At 41.8% G+C, this 21,218-nt stretch overlaps 1 protein-coding gene across 8 annotated transcripts in view; it reads left to right on the top strand.

The window, feature by feature from the left end:
- Window positions 1–2,097: 2,097 nt before the first annotated feature.
- LEKR1 (leucine, glutamate and lysine rich 1) overlaps window positions 2,098–21,218 on the top strand; it is a 149,086-nt gene continuing 129,965 nt past the window's right edge. For 3 of the 8 annotated variants that reach the window (XM_033958179.1, XM_033958185.1, XM_033958187.1), the window contains exons 1-2: window positions 15,717–16,029; window positions 19,492–19,616. In XM_033958179.1, the coding sequence (XP_033814070.1) occupies window positions 19,527–19,616 (90 nt within the window). In that variant the 5' untranslated portion in view covers window positions 15,717–16,029; window positions 19,492–19,526. The other 5 variants (XM_033958182.1, XM_033958180.1, XM_033958183.1 and 2 more) reach the window with 5 other exon arrangements.

The raw sequence follows: 21,218 nt of genomic DNA on the forward strand, positions 1-21,218 counted from the left end.
TACTGAGAATGGCAGCTTTTTACATTTTTTCCATTGACATGAATGGGTGAAATCTGATTTTCAGTTTGTAGCTCCGCCCACGTGTGCAGGTGGGCCGCGAGACCCCCAGAACATATCACCCCAGGTAGTGAGGGATCTGCATACCAAGTTTCGTCCAAATTGGTCACAGTGAGAATGGCAGCTTTTTACATTTTTTCCATTGACATGAATGGGTGAAATCTGATTTTCTGTTTGTAGCTCCGCCCACGTGTGCAGGTGGGCCGCGAGACCCTCAGAACATATCACCCCAGGTAGTGAGGGATCTGCATACCAAGTTTCGTTCAAATCGGTCAAGCCGTTTTTGAATTACTGTGAGAATGGCAGCGTTTTACATTTTTTCCATTGACATGAATGGGTGAAATCCGATTTTCTGTTTGTAGCTCCACCCACGTGTGCAGGTGGGCCGCGAGACCCCCAGAACATATCACCACAGGTAGTGAGGGATCTGCATACCAATTTTTGTTCAAATCGGTCAAGCCGTTTTTGCGTGATCACGGCACATACACACACACAAATACCTCCGATTTTATATATATAGATTTTAAATGAGGTCTTACTAGAATCTTATACAGGGGCGTCAATACTTCCTTTTTCCTATAGGCTATTCCTCTCCCTATGCATCCAAGCATCCTTCTAACTTTCATCATCACCTTTTCAATCTGTTTGGCCATTTTAAGATTATCATATACTATCACACCCAAGTCCTGCTCTTTCATGCACAAAAGTTCCTTACCCCTTAATTTTACTGTTCCCTCCGTTTTTGTAGCCCACTTTGCATTTCCTAGCATTAAATCTTAACTGCCAAATTCCAGACTATCCTGAAGCTAGGTCCTTCCTCATGTTATCCACACCTCCAGGGGTGTCTGCTCTATCAATGATTTTAGTATCATCTGCAAAGTGGCAAATTTTACCAGACAGCCCTTCAGCAATAATGCTTATAAAAATGTTAAAAAGAACAGGCCAATAACCGAACCTTGAGGCACACCACTGGTACTATTTCTTTCCTCAGAACAATCTCCATTAACTACTACCCTCAGTCACCTTCCATTCAACCAGTTCCTGACCCAGTCCATCACTTTGGGGCCCATACTGAGGGCACTCGGTCTATTTATTAGATGCTTGTGTGGAACACTGTCAAAGGCTTTGCTAAAATCTAAATACACCACTTCTAGCATTCTCCCTCTATCCAATTCTCTGGTTACCCAGTCAAAGAAATTAATCAGATCTGTCTGGATTCCAGAAAGTTCACTTTTCTCTGGGTCCTATCAATTCACATTGCAGCATCTTTACTGTCACTGAAGCCTACTGGTTTCTTCTAGTGCTGCAAGGCTTGGGATCCCTCCAGTATGTTCTGCAACTAGTTGGCATCCAATTTCTCTTACTTTAGCTTCATGCATAGGTTTGTGGAAGTGTAAATAGACCTATGCGCAGGAATGTACAACCACACAAACCCTTAATACAGTGTATGCAATGGCTCCAGTAAAATGTGCTTAAAAATGATTTAAAAAATGCATTTTCCTTTTCTATATTCGGGTGTAACACAATTTTGTTTATGTCTAGGGCATTTGATATACTGCCCCATCTTTGATAAGGTCAGAATTTTGCACCTCTGCCAGTAAGATCTTACGGTTTTATTGTAAGAGGGCATCATCAATTGTATATAAGTATATATACCAGTATATATAAGTATATATACCAGTATATATAAGTATATATACCAGTATATAAGAACTTAAAAGCAAAGAAACAGTTTGTTTTAAGAATGACATCCTTCTAGTTGTTGTCTATTTGTGTGCATGATGAAAATAAAGCAAAAGAATGCCAGGCCATTCTTCTACTGAATGTATTTTCCTGTTGAGAGGGAGGTTTGCTGTGACGGAAAATCGGAAGGAACTTCCCTATGCAGTAACTGCAGCTGCTCCTGAAACGGCTTTGGTTAGTTGTTCCTGTATCCTAGGGTTACCATAGGACTCCAGCTCTCCTGTGAAAGCTTGAGCCAGCCCTGGTTTTACTCTATGCCCTAGCTGGAGTGGCAATCCTGTTTTCCTAAGAAAATCAGAACATCACCACGCATGTGAAAGGACAAAACCAGGACTGGGTCAGCCTGTAATCTTCTAACCCTGACACACTGATTTTCAGAGATTATTTTCTGGCTCAAGTAATATACACAGATGAGACTTGTATTCATGTTCTGGTGAGTTATGCCTTATGTTCCTTTATGTGCAATTGTGTGCATTATGTAGATATTATAGTTAGATGTTGTTGCATTGATCAAAATGTGCCCTGTACTTTGGTAGTGAGTAATCAAAAAAGCCGACCACTAAGTGGAGCACTAAAATACATGATTTTTATTTCTTAAAATTGTGAAATAATGGTTTTTGCTGCCATGCAACGTCTTGCTAGCAATAAATACATGTTAAAAATAAACCCACCAAATAGCAAGTTACAATTGCCCTAGGGGTTTTTTTTTCTATGTTTCAACAAAGCTAAAATACTAATGCTCAGGAAATGAAGCAGATATAAATACTTTTTCAGGCTATAAGGTCAGGAGAAGGAAAGTTTGCTTTACTCTTTTGATGGTACTCAGCAGCAAAGACATGATCTCATCGAATTCTCGGGCAGTGGGATGCCTTTTGATTGGGAGAGGGAGGAGGGACAGGCAAACAAATCAAGTTCTGCTGCCAGCTTTATACTTACATTTTTTGAAAGATAACAGCATTTTCCATTTTTGCAATCAAGATTAACAAAGGATCATACACAAAAAACAGTCATGTGTAGTCCCCTATTAACTAAACTGTAGTAAAATAGCATATTTGTATATTATTTTACTGCAGGAAAATTTATTGCTAGATTCACTAATCCATGGTACCTCAATACCATGGGTTAGCAAATCTCACTGTAATTGTTTTTTGTTGTTGTTGCATTGTTGTAGTTGGAACATATTTCCAAGCCTCAGTGTTGCAAAAGACAGCAAGCTTGAGTTGGGGTTGGTTATCTTTTAAAAGGGCTGGTTTTTTTTTTTTTTTTCAAAGAAGCTCTTCTACCCTCTTTTAAGGTCCCTCAGATCTCCATAACACAGCACCTATTAGGCTATCCCTGGTTTTGTGAAGGAAGAGAAGAAGGCAGGAGCAATCTCTGGTTGGTCCATTTTTTAATTAATTTTATTGAAAAGACTTGCCCCCTCTTTTTCAAAACTGCAATAGCAGTTTCTAGTGCGGGGAGCCACGCTGAATGGCCCACGCTGCTCCCAAAGCTCATAGGAACTCAATGAGCATCGGGAGCAGCATGGCTCCCCGTGCTAGAAACTGCTATCGCAGTTTCATAAAAGGAGGCCTTATAGTCCACCTAAAAACTAACCCCCTCTTCTATTAAACTGTGCTAGCAGTTTGAAGCGCAGAGAGCCATGCTGAATGGCTCGTGCTGCTCCCGACACTCGTAGGAACTTTATGAGCGTCAGGAGCAGTGCAGGCCATTCAGCGCGGCTCACCATGCTAAAAACTGCTATCGCAGTTTCGTAGAAGAGGGGGGTAAGTGGATTATGACCATACATGCATAAAATATTAAATAAATAAACATACCATAGCAACTTTAAAAACACAAAGATTAAAATCATAATCATATTTTGCTGCTTGTTATTGATGGGTCTCTAGTGGTAGTATTTTGGTACTACCTCTAGACCAGGGATCTCAAAGTCCCTCCTTGAGGGCCGCAATCCAATCGGTTTTTCAGGATTTCCCCAATGAATATGCATGAGATCTATGTGCATGCACTGCTTTCAATGCATAGTCATTGGGGAAATCCTGAAAACTTGACTGGATTGCAGCCCTCAAGGAGGGACTTAGAGATCCCTGCTCTAGACTATAAGGTGTCAATGGAATGTGGCTAGAGCTTCTATTCCACCCAATAGAATATAATTTTCCCTTCCAGGACCACTATAGTGTGCCACGTGCCCCCCTTGTCTGTTTAAATATGTACCCACCATGGTGTTGCCCAGGAGCACCTGAATCAGTATTCTTTTCACTAGGGCTAGAGAGTAGAATAGAGCTAAACTGATGGCTTTGGTTTCCAGTCTGAAGATCCCTATTTGTATCAAATCGACCACAATTAAATTTGACTTGTTCATATAACTGTTAGACGTTATCCTTGATGGAAACCTCTCTTTGGATCAACAGATTAGCTCAGTAGTCCGCAAGTGTTTCTTTAAGCTTAAAATGATCCGTTCCTTACATTCTCTTCTGGACACCAAATCTCTTTCAATTCTTATCCAAGCATTAGTGATTTCTCAGATTATTGTAATTCACTTTACCAAGGTATCACTCAAAAAGCTATCAGAAGGCTACAAATCATACAAAATACGGCCATTAAAATCATCTACAAGACTAAAAAATATGATCACCTGACTGCTTTCTTAAAAGTTGCACACTGGTTGCCAGTAGTTCACAGGATAACATTTTAAACATTATTCCTTACATTTAAGGTTCAATCCATCCATTTTCTGATCTTTATTGAAAGACTAGCTGATGCCCCGGCGTTGCACGGGTATTTAATTATAGCAATAACACTGTAAATGGATTCAAATAAAGATACTTTATAGTGGTGAATGAAAGTATTTTTTTACAGCTTAATAAAAAGTACAATATTCAAATTATAAAGTGAAATATTTGACAAAATGAATACAATACAACTAACGCAAAACGTGATTATAAACAACAATTTTAGTTTCACCTCCTGGAGCAAGAACATATAAATTCTTGGGTGAACCCACCGTTGAGCAAGCAAAATAGAGTTGTGGGCTGTGAGACCCCCAGAACATATCACCCCAGGTAGTGAGGGATCTGCATACCAAGTTTCGTCCAAATTGGTCACAGTGAGAATGGCAGCTTTTTACATTTTTTCCATTGACATGAATGGGTGAAATCTGATTTTCTGTTTGTAGCTCCGCCCACGTGTGCAGGAGGGCCGCGAGATCCCCAGAACATATCACCCCAGGTAGTGAGGGATCTGCATACCAAGTTTCGTTCAAATCGGTCAAGCCGTTTGTGAATTACTGTGAGAATGGCAGCTTTTTACATTTTTTCCATTGACATGAATGGGTGAAATCTGATTTTCTGTTTGTAGCTCCGCCCACGTGTGCAGGTGGGCCGCGAGACCCCCAGAACATATCACCCCAGGTAGTGAGGGATCTGCATACCAAGTTTCGTTCAAATCGGTCAAGCCGATTTTGAATTACTGTGAGAATGGCAGCTTTTTACATTTTTTCCATTGACATGAATGGGTGAAATCTGATTTTATGTTTGTAGCTCCGCCCACGTGTGCAGGTGGGCCGCGAGACTCCCAGAACATATCATCCCAGGTAGTGAGGGATCTGCATACCAAGTTTCGTTCAAATCGGTCAAGCCGTTTTTGCGTGATCACGGCACATACACACACACACACATACATACCTCCGATTTTATATATATAGATTACTGACCAGACAGCTTCGGTCGACCCAACAGTCTTTTCTTGCTGTCCCCTCCATGTGCCAAATAGTTTATGATACCTCTTGTAACACTATCTTTTCAGTTGTTGCACCATCCCTGTGGAACTCGTTCCCTGTTTATCTAAGACAGGGGTGTCAAAGTCCCTCCTTGAAGGCTGCAATCCAGCATACAGCACGTATTAAAGTCTCAAACACTGTCAATGGTAAGCAGGAAAAACAAAACCATTTAGCTGCAGACGGTATCCAAGCTGTCTTCCATACACCCTATCGGTGCTAGCCTACTCGGCCCTGCAGCCACTCCTGCCTGACGGGGAAATCTCCGTTTCGCTGAGCTGCGTCAGAGGAAAGATTTCAGCCTACTTCACCAACTGTTGAGGCTCACCAAGTACTTGAACCGCACACATCCAAACACATAGGGGCTCAGGTGTGCTGTATGCTGTGCTCACACTTTGGGATGTTTTGAAATTTGGCATGCTGATGGCTTTTTTAGGTGGTTCCTGTGTGGGCTACTATTGTGTTTCTCACTGCTGATTTAATTGATACAAATTGGACCTTACTTTTTTGTGGTCTTTAAGTGGAGTTTTTTGCCATATGAAGCTGAACTGAGGCTTTTTCTCCACTTTTTCTTCTTTTTTCTTGTGTTTTTTTTCTGAGTGAGTGGGTCTGTGTATGAGTACAGTGGGTATTCCTGTAGTGTCTCGGTGGGTTCCCCTGTTGTGTTTCCAGTAGGACATACATTGAGAATCTTGGCGGGTAGAAACACCCCATTTTTTAATTTAAAAAAAGTAGATAAAATATTGACTATAGCTCTATTCCTTAAATGGGACTGGATTATTGCTTCTAGATACCCAATCCTTTACACAACAGTTTTCACCACAATTCTTTTGAGCTATAAAAAGCAATGAGATGGTATCAAAGTGTCAAAAAAACAAGTTGCAAATTGCAGGCAGTACCCATTCTAAACAATATTCATGACCTACTGGTCTGGGGTGATGTGGCTTCACTCCTGAAAAATCTACTGTAGGTGGCTGCCCATCAGAATTCCCTGCCGGGGACATGCTGTCCTTCACTGGGCTGACCAGAGGGCTCAGGAAGTCCCCAACACTGTCACTCCTTGATTCTGAAGTTCCTTGAAAGGCTGCGTTTTACCTCAACACGTGCTAGATTGGAAGGATGGCTGCTTCCCAGTCAGTAGCACTTGCAACTTTAGGAATGAAAATGCCGCAAATGAAACGGAAGGGGATGATTAACGCTGTACCACCGCCAACCGTGGTCTCTTCTCTGTTACAACTGACTATACTTCACACTTTGAATCCCAGCCACCTCACCTACATCAGACCCCCCCCGACACATCATATGCTCTCCTATACACACTCCATATACCCCTCTGCACTATACACCATATCCACTGCTGCCCTACTACTACTTATTTCTATAGCGCTGTACATTAACATGTAAGAGACAATCCCTGCTCAATAGAGCTTACAATCTAAAACAAACAGGACAAATAGGGGTTAGGGAATTTCTCACAGACATGAGTACTCTACAACTGAGTAGGAGTTGGGAGTTAAAAGCAGCCTTGAAAAAGTGGGCTTTTAGCCTAGATTTGAATACTGCCAGCCGGAGCTTGATGTATTGACTCAGGCAGCCTGTTCCAGGCATATGGTGCAGCAAGTCAGAAGGGATGGAGTCTGGAGTTGTCAGTAGAGGAGAAGAGTACAGATAAGAGACTTACCCAATAAATGGAGTTCCTGGGAAGGAGAGATAAGAGAGGAGAGGATACTGAGGAGCTGCAGAGTGAATATACTTGTAAGTCAGTAAGAGGAGTTTGAACTGTATGCAGAAATGGATAGGGAGCCAGTGAAGTGACTTGAGAGGGGTAATGTGAGCAGTGTGACACTGGCAGAATATAAGTCCTACTTAAGACATTCATCCACACATGATCTCCATCTATTGGTAACCATCAGTGTACATGCTCAGACCCCTCAGTTCCCATATATACCCCATTTCTCTTGCTCCTTGAGTAGAAGAGAGAGAAAGCAATATGGAGGCCATCCCCTGGCATCTGCATGACACAGTTTTAGTTTAGTGTCAAATATCACTGATGCCCTTGCATGGGTTATCTCTGAACACAATGAATTTTGATGTACAGCATTCCATTTCTGTTTTCTTTTAATTTTTGATTCCTATTTAAGTTTATGATTTGAAAATCTGCCATGGTTAGTGTAATATGGTTCAGCCTAGTAAAATTTTTCTTGGAGATATCCTGGATCTTTTTAGGTACTCAATTACTGATGACATCTCTCGATGCAATAATTAAATTTTTTTCCCTCTATATATTTTTTCCAGGAAGAAATTGTTTTCTGGCTTCATTTCTTCTGATCCTATATTTTTATTGGTATAATTTATGCATAAACATGTTTATTTTATGATACTGAATATCTTTTATTTCTATACTTTCAACTAATTTACTTTTTATGCAGGTTGTGGCCTCATATAAAGTTTCTTACTGGGCACGTATTGAGTCAGGTTTAACGTGGGTCTTTCCCTCTTGGGGTCAGCAACTCAGCTGTCAATTCTTCCATCTCCTGCTCTCTTATTTCCCATTCTTTTTGATTCCTGCCCTTGGCCTGACTTTCTTTGTTGCCATTCTACTCTGTTGTACTATTCTTTAGGGTCTAGACGTTCTTGTTTTATTTGTTTACTTGTACATCATGTTGAGATTTTGAAAAAATGATTCATAACTATAATAAAATGAAACGAAGGTCCCTAGTGTCCCTCATGGCTATTAATGTACCGGGAAGTAGCATAATTCAGCTGTCTGAAGGTGTAACAAATAAATAATTCTTTATTACCTTGCTTTTTGAAGCCTAATGCTTAAAAGCTGTGATCCCTACTTTGAGAATATCTTCAGGATGCCTGGTAGTGAACAGATGCAGTCTTTGCCTCTAGAACCCAAGGTTGTGGATTTGAGTCCCAGCACAGCCAATGAGCCAAACTGAGGGAGGAGAGGGGGTGAAAGCCTGCACTAGTCAATACTTTGTATATCTTGGAGGGATAAGGGTGACAAGATATAGGTGTTTAAATATTTGAAAGGTATTATTATAGAAACAAATCTTTTCCAGAGAAGGGGAAGCAGTAGAACTAGAGAACATAAACCGATATTGAAGAGTGTGTGTGGGTACATAGGTGCTTGGGGGGGGGGGTCAACTTAGGAGTAATGGTTAGAAGCACTTTTCCAAAGAAAATTCTTATCCAATATTTCTCCCTCTCGCCCAGGCACTCTCTCCCTCCCCTGCATCATCTTATCCAATATCTCACCTTCCCCATTTCCAACATTTTCTCCATCTCCCAGCAGCATCTCTCCCTCCCCTCCACCCCATTGCTGTCTCTCCAGCTCCCTTCTTCACCCCATGTCCAGAATCTCTCCTTCCCTCCCTCATTGGCCAGTTTCTACAGCTCTTCTCTTGCTCTTCAGTTGGTCAATGGCAGCTAGCAGCGATTCTCACATGCTGTCTGCCACTAACCCGGAAGCTAATTTTCTTTGCAGGGCTAAATACCGAGAATCTTACTCTTTTGCTACATCTACACTGGCTTCTGCTTCAATTCCGAATTCATTTTAAAAATACAGACTAGTCTTAACCTTTAAGGCCCTTTTTCATTGGATCACAGTCTATCTCGTCTCACTATACCTTATGTTCTACTAGACTCCTATGATCTCTTAACGATCACAGATTAATTCTTCCCTCACCATCCCAGGCATGCTAGGAGACTAGGAAAGGAAAATGGTTAAACCAGAGAACATAATTTGAGGTTGAGGGGTGGTAGATTCAAGAGCAATGTTAAGAAATTCTACTTTATGGAGAGGGTGGTGGATGCCTGGAATGCGCTCCCGAGAGAGGTGGTGGAGAGGAAAATGGTGACGGAGTTCAAAGAAGTGTGGGATGAATACAGAGGATCTAGAATCAGAAAATAATATTAAATATTGAACTAAGGCCAGTACTGTGCAGACTTGCACGGTCTGTGTCTGTATATGACTGTTTGGGGGAGGATGGGCTTGAGAGGGCTTCAATGGCTGGGAGGGTTTAGATGGGATGGAGTAGGTTTTAATGGAGATTTCGGCAGTTGGAACCCAAGCACAGTACTGGGTAGAGCTTTGGATTCTTGCCCAGAAATAGCTAAGAAGAAAAAATTAAAAAAAATTTAAATTGAATCAGGTTGGGCAGACTGGATGGACCATTCGGGTCTTTATCTGCCATCATCTACTAGAAACATAGAAAATGACGGCAGAAAAGGGCTATAGCCCACCAGGTTTGCCCATTTCAAGTATCCACCCCCCTAAATTCACTCCCTTAGCGATCCCACGTGAATATCCCATTTTCTCTTAAAATCTGTCACGCTGCTGGCCTCAATCACCTGCAGTGGGAGTTTGTTCCAATGATCCACCACTCTTTCAGTGAAGAAGTACTTTCTGGAGTCGCTATGAAACTTCCCTCCCCTAATTTTCAGCAGATGCCCTCTGGTGGTCGAGGGTCCCATGAGACAGAAGATATCATCTTCCGACTCGATACGTCTCGTGATGTACTTAAACGTTTCAATCATATCTCCCCTCTCTCTTCATTCCTTCAGTGAGTACAGCCGCAATTTTTTCAGTCTTTCATCATACGTAAAATCCTTGAGCCCCAAGACCATCCTGGTGGCCATTCGCTGAACTGACTCGATCCTCAGCATGTCCTTCCGGTAGTGTGGTCTCCAGAATTGAACGCAATACTCCAAATGAGGCCTCACCATGGATCTGTATAACGGCATCATAACTTCAGGTCTCCTGCTGACAAAACCTCTACGGATACAACCCATCATTTGTCTTGCCCTGGAGGAAGCCTTCATGTCATTACTAATGATCACCCCTAGATCACGTTCCGCCGTGATCCTGACCAAGGTCTCACCATTTAGTACATAAGTTCTGCACGGGTTTCTCTTACCCAGGTGCATTATTTTACACTTTTTAGCATTGAAGCCCAGCTGCCAAGTTGCTGACCATCGTTCCAGTAGTAGTAGGTCCTGCGTCATATTATCAGGTAAAATGCTTTTACTTACTATGTTGCAAAGTTTGCAGTCATCGGCGAACAGTGATACCCTTCCACTAAGACCTTGCGTCATATCTCTTATGAATAAGTTGAATAGAATCGGGCCCAAGACCGAGCCCTGCGGCACTCCACTGATCACTTCTGAAGTTTTGGATGGGGTACCGTTTACCACCACCCTCTGAAGTCTACCGCTCAGCCAATCCTCAACCCAGAGTAGTTAGAGTGTCCCCTAATCCTATCGATTTCAGTTTGTTCAATAACCTTCTATGTGGGACGCTATCAAATGTTTTACTGAAGTCCAAATATACCACGTCCAGTGACTCTCCGGCATCCAGTTGTCTAGTAACCCAGTCAAAAAAGCTAATCAGATTAGATTGGCAGGATCTACCCTGGGTGAAACCGTGTTGGTGGGGATCACGTAGGTTTTCCTCATCTAGGATTGTGTCAAGATTCCGTTTGATCATTGTTTCCATGAGCTTACACACTATAGATGTGAGACTCACTGGTCTGTAGTTTGCTGTCTCTGTCCTGCAGCCCTTTTTGTGGAGTGGGATTACGTTGGCGGTTTTCCAGTCCAAGGGGACTCTTCCTGTGCGTAGGGAAAGAATGAAAAGCACAGATAATGGTTCCGCCAGGACTGCACTTAGCTCCCTGAGCACCCTGGGGTGTAGGTTGTCCGGTCCCATGGCTTTGTTTACTTTGAGTCTTGATAGTTCGTAGTAGACGCTACTGGGCGTAAACTCAAAATCTTGAAACGGGTCTTTCTGGCTGACTCCCATCTGTAGCTGTGGACCAGCTCCCGGCGCTTCACAGGTGAAGACTGAACATAAGTATTCATTTAGTAGTTCTGCCTTGTCAGAATCTGATTCTGCAAAGTTACCGTCCGATTGCTTCAGGCGTTCTATCCCATCTTTATTTCTTTTCCTGTCACTAATATAGCTAAAGAAGGATTTGTCCCCTTTCTTAATGTTCCGTGCTAGATCTTCCTCCATTTGGAGTTTGGCCTCCCTGACTACTTTTTTGTCAGCTTTAGATCTGTTACTAGTTCTTCAGCTTTCTACTTTTCAACTTTGTATCACTAGAATAATCTTCCTATAAACCTGCAATCTGAATCTTCCCTGAAACAATTTAAAATAAATCTGAAAATACACCTTTTTACTCTTGCTTTCAATTTGGGTTAGTGCTGTTTAGTTTCGCAATATCAGCAAACACAGTCAGTATTATTTATAAATAGAAACAATTTTTTTTTTTTACATGGAGATCCAACATGGCTGCCAGATTGTTTAACTGAGCACACGCCTCTTGAAGCGTGTTTGTTCTGATAGTTGCCTTTTTTTCGACGATTCCTCTTACACCAAGTGCCTGGAAATGCCGAAGAGGAGAGGAAAGAGTGCCGCTGGAGCCTTGCGGTGCTCCAGTACAGCTGTCTTTGGTAATATTGAGGAACTAATAAGGCGCATGCAAGGTGTTACTGTTTCGTCGGCGACTCCCCTGCTAGAGGCACTCCAAAGAAGCAGCATGGAGATGCTCTCTCAGAGCTTAGACACAACATTAAGTCCCAACGTGAGAGCCCCCCCCTACATCCTCAAGCTCCCAGCAAGTGGAGGAGCTACCGGAAGTCGGTGTTCAATCTCCCCTGGAGGCTAAGGAGAACGGCGAAGTGAGCATGGATTCAAGCCCTCAGATATTATAAGGGGGCTTGAACATGGATGAGGATATAACAACAACTGGGACTGGTCCTGTCCAGGAGAATGAACAAGAAGGAGTAGGGCCAGTGGGTGAGCAATCTATTTATAATTTAAATTTGCAATGTCCTATTATTGAAAACCCCCGAGAAGTTACATTGGATGCTTTGTAGGATCTAGTAGCCAATCTGATAAAAACTGTTAATCCTCAGTTCTCACAGATTGATGGAAAAATAAAAGAACAAGATAAAGAAATTAACCAACTGAAACATGAGTTTGGTGACTCTAAATCTTCTTTAGAGAGTATAAAACAAGAATTAAAATCTTCAAGACAAATACAAGAGACACTAATGAAAGACAACACTAATCTAAGAAGAAAATTAGAGACTCTTGAAAACTCAAGGAACAATAATCTTTGATCAATTTCCCTAGGGTCACATTGGTAACCTCTAGGGAAATGTTAAAACGATATTTGATGGAGATATTGGGAGTTCCTGAGGCTTCTTTGCCTCCATTCACCCAAGTTTACTATTTGCCAAGTAAAGTACAGAACCAGCAGCAGGAAAAAAATCAAGAATCAATTAACATTTCATCCCTATTGGAGATACTCTTGCAACATTGCTAGTGACTGCCTGATAAAAACTGGCTTCTAAGACTTTTCTTTAAAAATACACAAAAGGAATTTCTGGGTCTTAAAATACAAATGTTTCCGGACTTGGCACGAGATACACAAAGACGTAGATGAGAATTTCTTCAGCTAAAGCCTGGTGCAATAGCTTTAGGGGTGACTTTTTACCTACGTCACCCTTACAAATGTATAATATATTATAATTTGCAAAAATATGTTTTCTTCGAGCCATTCCAACTGACAACATTCATATCGTTATCACGACTGGACAAGGAAAAAGTATGAGGGCTATGTGGAGTAATGATTGATGCCTTAAACTCAGTTAAACGACTTTAGTTCCTTGATATGTTATTTTCTTTTTATGTCCGCTTGATTTACATTTTGGATCTTATTGAGTATTTGAGGACTTGAGTTAATTTAAGCAATAACTTATGTTTCTTATTCTCCATTTACCTATTTTCATGTTTTAAATTGCTTTCTGTACAAGTTTAATCTTGGTATGTAATTTGAAAACTTATAAATAAATAAAAAAGAAACAATTACATTTAGAACTAGGAGCTGAATTTGAATTTTCCAATTTAGTATGATAACTCTAATGTAGTTTTATACATTGTAACTCTCTGATACCTTTTTACTATACTGACTGTTGTGGTATAATTGTAATATTTCTTTGAGTACCTGTGTTCTATCCTATTTTAATTGGCGTTCCTTTCTCATTTCCTTTATAACTTTGCAAATTGCTGAGATTTGGTTGACGATTCATCAAGTCCTAAATAAACTTAAACTTATTGAGGTCTTCAGCAGGATCCTCTTCATCCCTAAATTGTATGCATTAAAATGTGCAGACTAGCTGTCCAATGTTCAGAACCTAATACCAGTGCTAGAGGCAATTAGCGCTGGATTAGCGCCAGCATTAGGCTGTGGCTTGAGTGCAGGAAGCAGCACGGGTGCTGAAAACCAGCACAAATAACATTTAAATTAGCTGCTTAGTTATTCCCACCCAATGCTCAGAATCAGCACCCTTGAAAAAACTATGCTGCTACAAGAACATTGACACCATTAGGATAGTTTTCTGACCTTCAGAAAACTATGCCCAGGGTGGGTATATTCGGCACCAGCCTGACAGCCAGGGTAATTGTCCCTCTACTGAAGGATGAGGGCTTCTCGGTGAAAGCTCTCTGGGGATGGTCTCAGGAGGTGGAGGAGCTGGCTCAAGAGATGAATGTGCCCTTCTAGACCAGCTGGATAGAAAAGGGTCCTCCTGCACACCACAAGGTGGCCAACTGCATTTTCTTCCCCTAACCATGTGCACAAAAGTTGCACTTACAGCAAAATTCTTGTGCGTATAGACATACGTTTCTCCCCCTTAACCTCCCAATTCTCAATGCTAAATGCGCATGTATGATTTGCATACTACACATGTATGATTTGCATACTATTAGCGTTGAGAATTGGGAAGATTTTTTTTGACATTGTTCTTGTGGTATTTTCCAGCTCTGTTCCTTACAGCACCAGAGATCTGAGCATCGGCCTTTTAGATGAGCTGAGGGCCAATGCAGAAAGGCTCATGGTAGAGCCACAAGTGTAATACCACAGCATTCAAGAGGCTAACTGCATGCAAGCTTGCAAATTTCATATGCAGCATATGTAGGAACAAGGTTTTGTGGTAAGCATGGCTTTCTGTATACATACCCAAACCAAAACTGTCGGCACAATTCAGTTCTTGTTTTTCTTCACTTAAATATGAGCCTTGTACAAGTTGTTTGCTGGGCAGGAACTTCCTCTCTGATGTCAGAATTGACGTCAGGAAGAAGCCTTGTGGGCCGGCGCCTGGCCCTTCCTTTCCTTCAGTTGCAGTGAGCAGCGGCGGCGGACTGGGGGGGGGGGTGTTTTGAATCAGCGGTAGGCCATACTTTGGAGCTGGAGGGAAGTAGACAGATAGACAGGCTGGCTTTGGCGCGGCAGGGAGGTGAAGGGATTGTCTATCCCGTTGTCCCCATGCACAGCTTCGGGATGCTGTCTATGAAAACGGGACATTTCGGTGTCCTGAAGCTGTGCATGGGGACAATGGGACAGGGGATCTAAAAACTGGATGTATGATTACATTATTTATACTGCATAACAAATAAAACTAAAATTACTCGCCCTTAGTTTTTTCACGGACCAATCATGTCAAAGAATGATGCTTGTCTGGGTGGTTACACACACAGACGCTCATAACATTGACAGACTCTTGCATACGGGACATACGTGTCATCAATTCTATTGTATATCTATGAAGGAAATTTTTATTCTGGAATCTCTTCGGGGTGCGCGACTGTGCCATGGCACAGAGATTGAGAGGCACTGGCATACAATATTGCATAATACAAAACCAAAATATAATTCTGGACAGGTCGGACTAGATTACCCGCGTTGACTCTTCACGGGAATTGAAATGGCATAATGACAGTAGTCTCCCCCCCCCCCCCCAACCCATCACACTGTGCAAAATGCGTCATTATCATAAACTCAAAATAAGACTACGGGTCCTCTAAAGCATACACTTTGTAAAAACTACACTCTGTTTGTTTGTTTTTTCTGCGCGCAAGCTAACACCCGCAACAACTCTGTGGATCGTTCGGGCAGGTACAATCCACGCAGCAAGAAAGAAGCGCGCTCCCCCGAACAATCATCTTTCCCTTTGACGTCACTTCCCGGAGGAAGTGACGTCAGAGGGAGGGGTGTGATTCCGGCGCGAGCGGCGGGTAAGGGCTTGTGCTCGCTGGCGGCGAAGATTTGAAGAGGTAGGGGGACGGGGGAAGAGGAGAGGTGTCGGCGCCCCACCCATCTCCCACGCCAGTGCGTTCACCCTTAGGGAATTTTCTGCATTGGTCCCTGACTGGCTTAGCTAAAGGAACTGGAGCTGAAACTCGGAGATTATTAAGTATTCTTCTTTGGCCTGGCAGTTGCCTCCTGCTTCTAGCTCAGTTGGGACGTGGCCACTGCAGAACGAGACAAGAGCACCATGAACCTTTTTTGTGTGACTGTTGAGGAATTTATCCACATTTCGAATCCCTCCTTCTCACTCCTGTGTAGCCCAGTCATTACAGTAACCGAGTCATCAAGGTATCCCGGCCTGAATTTGCGACAGCAGTACTTGTAAACCTAAAGATGAAAAAAGTACTTTTTAGTTTTCAGTCTTATTGAAAATTGATGTTTCTGGATCACTCTCTGATGTTTCCCATTCTAATTTGGGGTTTTCTGGCAGATTGGCTCTTTAGATCTTGTTCTCTTATCATACATTAGCATAAGCTCAGCAGCCCAACCAAATTATCACCTATACTCCTTATAACAAGCCCAACATTTCTTTGGTTACCATATGGCTCCAGAAAAAAAGAGGATGGATTAAGATATTTGGGGTTTTCTTCCATTGAAAGCAATGAAAATAAGGAGGATGGACAGAGATATCTGGTCTTTACTTCCATATAAAACAATGGAAATAAAATCCGGTCATCTCAATCCATCCTGTACTTAAGCATTCCCAACCAAAACATCCACTCCACAAGTAATAAGATTTTAATGGTTTCGAAGTCAAGCTAAACTATCACCAATCAACACCTCCATCATCCACAGTAAAATTAACATGGGTCTCCAGCCAGACCAAAAGAATATCCACCACTTACTAACTTCATTCCCAGCTGAACTGGAAGAGCTTGATTGTGAATTATTAATGGATAAAATGTAGTTGACTAGAGATTAGTGGCTGGATGGGGAAGGCTTCAATAGTGATTGGTTTAATATGTGGGTGGGTTGAGTGGATTAGTAGGGGCATGAGTTTGGTGTGTCTTACCAGAAGAGGGAGGGTAAGAGGCTTAAACAGTGGCTGGGAACATTTAGTAGGTGTGCATTTGTGGCTGGACTCATGAGCGGGGGTGGTGCATGGGGACTTCAGGGGCAGAGGGATGGTGAGGATTTGATTGGGGGTTGAGTTGGTGGAAGCTTAATTGGATGCTATGATTAATGAGTAGTTTGATTAACAACTGGGAGGCACTTCAGTTGAGATGGGTTAGTGTTTTGGAAGTTTCGTTAGTAGGCTAAAGAAGTGGGTACAGAGTAGTAGGTTGGGAGCTTGAATAGGGTGGATTGATAGGTAGGGAGTACAGTCTGGGGGTGGATTAGAAAGTTGGGTCCTTGAGTGAGAAATTTGCAGTGGTTGGACTTAATGGATGGGGGATGTTTGGGGGGAGTCAAGTGGAAGCTAGGATTAGTTGGTGGGGGAGCTTAGAGCTGAGAGTGTGCTGGTTGTGCTTTAGGGTAGGAATGGTTTGTTGAATTTGAGCTATCCATATTGAATATAAGCTATCCATGCGCTCCACACACTGACTACTAGTGAGAAGAAACAAACTGGGAGGGTAGTTATTAAGTTGTATTATGGTCATAATACATGTTCTTTACCCCTGAACATGTTGTATCACCATAACACCTGTTAATTTGTTACTGTAGAGTGTGTACAGTACTAATGATATGGAAAGCATGTAAAAGCAGGTAAAACACCTAATTACAGCTTGTGTTATTTTTTCCTGGCCAGGAGACAGACATACATTTGCCCCAAACTCATGATGCCTCCTTGGCAGATGCATCCCCTCCTCTCGAAGACCTCTATATCATATTCCTCCTGTCCTCTCCTTCAAAGTCTTGTGCCTTATATAGCAGTGTGATCCTTAGTGGGAGTAGCATGACATGTATAGGTATTTTGAACCCAGTGCCAGCAGGGCAGGAACAAATGAGAATCACTTTTTCCCCTCACCACAAGACCATGAATTTGTAAAGGTACTGAGGAGGCCTGTGGAAGGGTGAAGGGTTGTTATTGCAAAGAGTAAACTTGTCAAGAAGGGGGTTTAGATGTGTGTGTGGAGGTTTTCTGGAGGGGTGAGGCATGTGATCAGAGGGCCTCTGGGAGTGAGGATATAAATGCGCCTGTTTAACTTTCAAAATCCTATATGGTATCCTCCCGCCCTTTATTCCTCTTTCTTGGAATTCCTCAAACCCTAATACCACCAGATCCTCCCACAAATTAAAACTATCCTTCCCCTCGCTAAAAGGCATTTCCCACACAGGAAAGCTAGGTACCTCCCTCCACTTCAAAATCACTGAGCTCTGGAACAACCTTACCTCCTCTCTTCAGAACTTGAGCTCTCTCCAAGTATTCCGCAAATATCTGAAAACCTGGCTTTTCTCAAAAAATGTAAGTCTCCCTCCAACTTAGGAATCAAGGAAACTCTTATATCTTGGCATCCCAAGTCCTCTAAATTTTCTTCACATTTCTACCTCTAACCCTCTGTTGTAGTTCCTTCCTATTTCTCCTACTGTAAACCGCGTCGAGCTCTACGAACGTGGAGATGATGCGGTATACAAACCTAAGGATTAGATTAGATTAGATGTGGAAGGGGGCCTGGAGTTTAGGGGAAAGGGGAGATTATTCATTATTGGCTGGCCCCTTTTAGTGGGTCTTTTTAATCTTTTGGCTAAGATCAAAATGTAGGTTCCAATACTTCTAAGCCAGTGGTCTCAAACTTGCGGCCTGGGGGCCACATGCAGTCCGCCAGGTACTATTTTGAGGCCCGGTATGTTTATCATAATCACAAAAGTAAAATAAAACAGTTTCTTGATCATGTCTCTTTAGCTATAAATTACAATATTATTATTAAGACTTAGCTAAAAGGAAAGATTTATAAACTATAAAGAGTTTTACCTCATTCAAAATTGTCATTTCTTTAACTATTTTTACTGAGGCCCTCCAAGTACCTACAAATCCAAAATGTGGTCCTGCAAAGGGTTTGAGATTAAGACAACTGTTCTAAGCCATGAGTAGAGTGTAACTGAGACTGAGAACCTGAAAAACACTGTTTAATGCTCTACCACCAGGGGACATGGTGAGATTATGGCTGTTACCAAAGCAAGAGGATTAAACCTGTTTAAAGAAAGCAGGATTTTGGGAGCCTGTTTTTCATCTGCCTTTAATAATATAGAACCTTGTTGTTTGTGGGGACAAATTTTCCCATCCCGACGAGTTCTTTTCCTGCCCCATTCATGTATGCTCTGTCCTCATCTGCAGAAGCCTCAAACACTTTAAAATCATAAGTGTTCGAGGCTTGTGTGGTTAAGGCAGAGCTTACAGGAATGGGACAGGGACAGCGACAAAACTCTTGGGGATGGGATGGAGAAATTGAGTTCCTGCGGCATTCTCTAATTTATATCCTTATAATTTAAAGGATGGTAGAAAATGAAAGGAAATTCCATCATGAATAGAAAAGGAGAAAAAAGGGAGGAGATGCAGGCCAGTATTGATGCTGATGTGTTTAGGATGTTGACAACTAAAGTCAAGTCACTTAACACTCTATTGCCCCAAGTATATTAGTCAGATTGTGAGCCCACTGGGACAGATAGGGAAAAAACACTTGAGTACCTGAATGAAAACCGCTTAGGCTATAAGTGGTATATAAATACTAAAATAAATAAGTATATATATGCATACCACTCCTACTACTTCTGAAATTTCAATGTCCTTATTTTATTTTACATCTATAGACTCTTTCGTTCCAAGAGTGGTTGCTCTTCAATAAATGTGCATGGCCATGCTAAACAGCCCCACAGAACCTAAGATCATGGACCAGCGTCTTCCTATATATCCTCTACCTGAAGAAATCCAAAAGGTAGGATGTCTGGCAATCATTATGTGTGTTTGGACTATTACTATCTGCACCATTTGGAGTATTAATGTGGAAACAGTACATCGTATTCACAGGTTTTTTTTCTTCTTGGATTTGCCCTGGTTTCCTGTGGTACTTGGTGTTTCTTTGCTGCTGCTTTTTGTATTAATGGCCATGTGCTAATGTTGCCATTAGCTTACAGTCATTATTTTGTGAGCACTTATTGCCAGATATTTTGTAGGGTGGTAAGGGCTCACGTGGTATCTGTGCACTAACTGGTTAATGCCCGCCCCAGACAGGCCCTGAACAAAAAAAAGACTCGTCTATTCAGAAAATTTTTACTTTAAGGCAGGGGTCCCCAAAATTCCTGTCGGGTTTTCAGGATTTCCCCAATGAATATGCATGAGATCTCTGTGCATGCACTGCTTTCAGTGCATATTCATTGGGGAAATCCTGAAAACCCGACTGGATTTGGCCCTCAATGAGGGATTTTGGGGACCCCTGCTTTAAGGTTTTCTATTACTCTGTTACAAGATTCATACTTTATTTTATGTCATCTGCTTTGAACCTGGCGCTTAGGGAGTTGGCGGAATATAAGAGCCATTACCATAGACCTGCTTTATGTTTTCTGGCACCTTCCCTCTGGAACGCTCTCCCTGATTTCATAAGATTGGAAGAATCATTCTCTTGTTTTCAAGTCATTACTCAAGACCTACTTTTTTTCATGCTGGTCTAGCAGTATCGGGTGAGGGCGGGTGGACGGGCGGGTGACATTGAACTGATAAGCGTAGGATTTTTTTTTTAACAGTGTGCATGTGCTTGAGTGTATGATATCACTTCCCTTTATACATTTTGATGTTCTTTCCCTTTTTGATTGGTTGCTTTAATATGTACATGCAGTATATCAAGTCAGTAAATAATAATAATAACTATAGGCACCCAAATACTAGAAGGGCACACATAGCATAAAGTATAATGTAAGTAATGCACATAACTACTGTAGAAGTCTCACTCATATCCCAGTACATGTTATGCCTAGGTGTATGCCCCCTTACTCTAAGGCTGCTAGCTGGATCCAGATTCACAGGACAGGGTTGATCCCAGTCTTGGATTTCCCTAGTGCATGCTGGGACTTGTAATCTTGTTTTCTTAGGGTATGCAATGGGAAAATCAGAACTACGAGTCCCTGCATTTCGATGGGGTAAACCCAGGACTGGATCAACCTTGTCTTGTGAATCCAGATCCAGATGGCAGCATCCTTATAGAACAGTTTTTAAGGGGTGCATCTGTAAGTGCCTGGCTATAGGTCTCTTACATGCATAGGCATTACTTGGAGTAGAGAATAGGCAAAGCCAGGGTGGAATTGGCACTTATAAGCATACTTTATAAAATATTTTTACCAACGCATATAAATGCACAATTACATTGTTTATTTAGGTTTGATATACCACTTTTTTTTCCATGAATGGGTCAATTTGGTTTACATTATAAAATTTAATGTATTTGAAAAGAACGTCATTAAAGTCAGGAAAGAACCACATTCATTCAATTCAGACAAGAGAGCACAAAACACTTGTGGTGCCTGTGTCCATATAGGTCCAGGTC

Source organism: Geotrypetes seraphini, chromosome 9 (assembly GCF_902459505.1).
Source record: "Geotrypetes seraphini chromosome 9, aGeoSer1.1, whole genome shotgun sequence".
NCBI classification, from domain to species: Eukaryota; Metazoa; Chordata; class Amphibia; order Gymnophiona; family Dermophiidae; genus Geotrypetes; species Geotrypetes seraphini.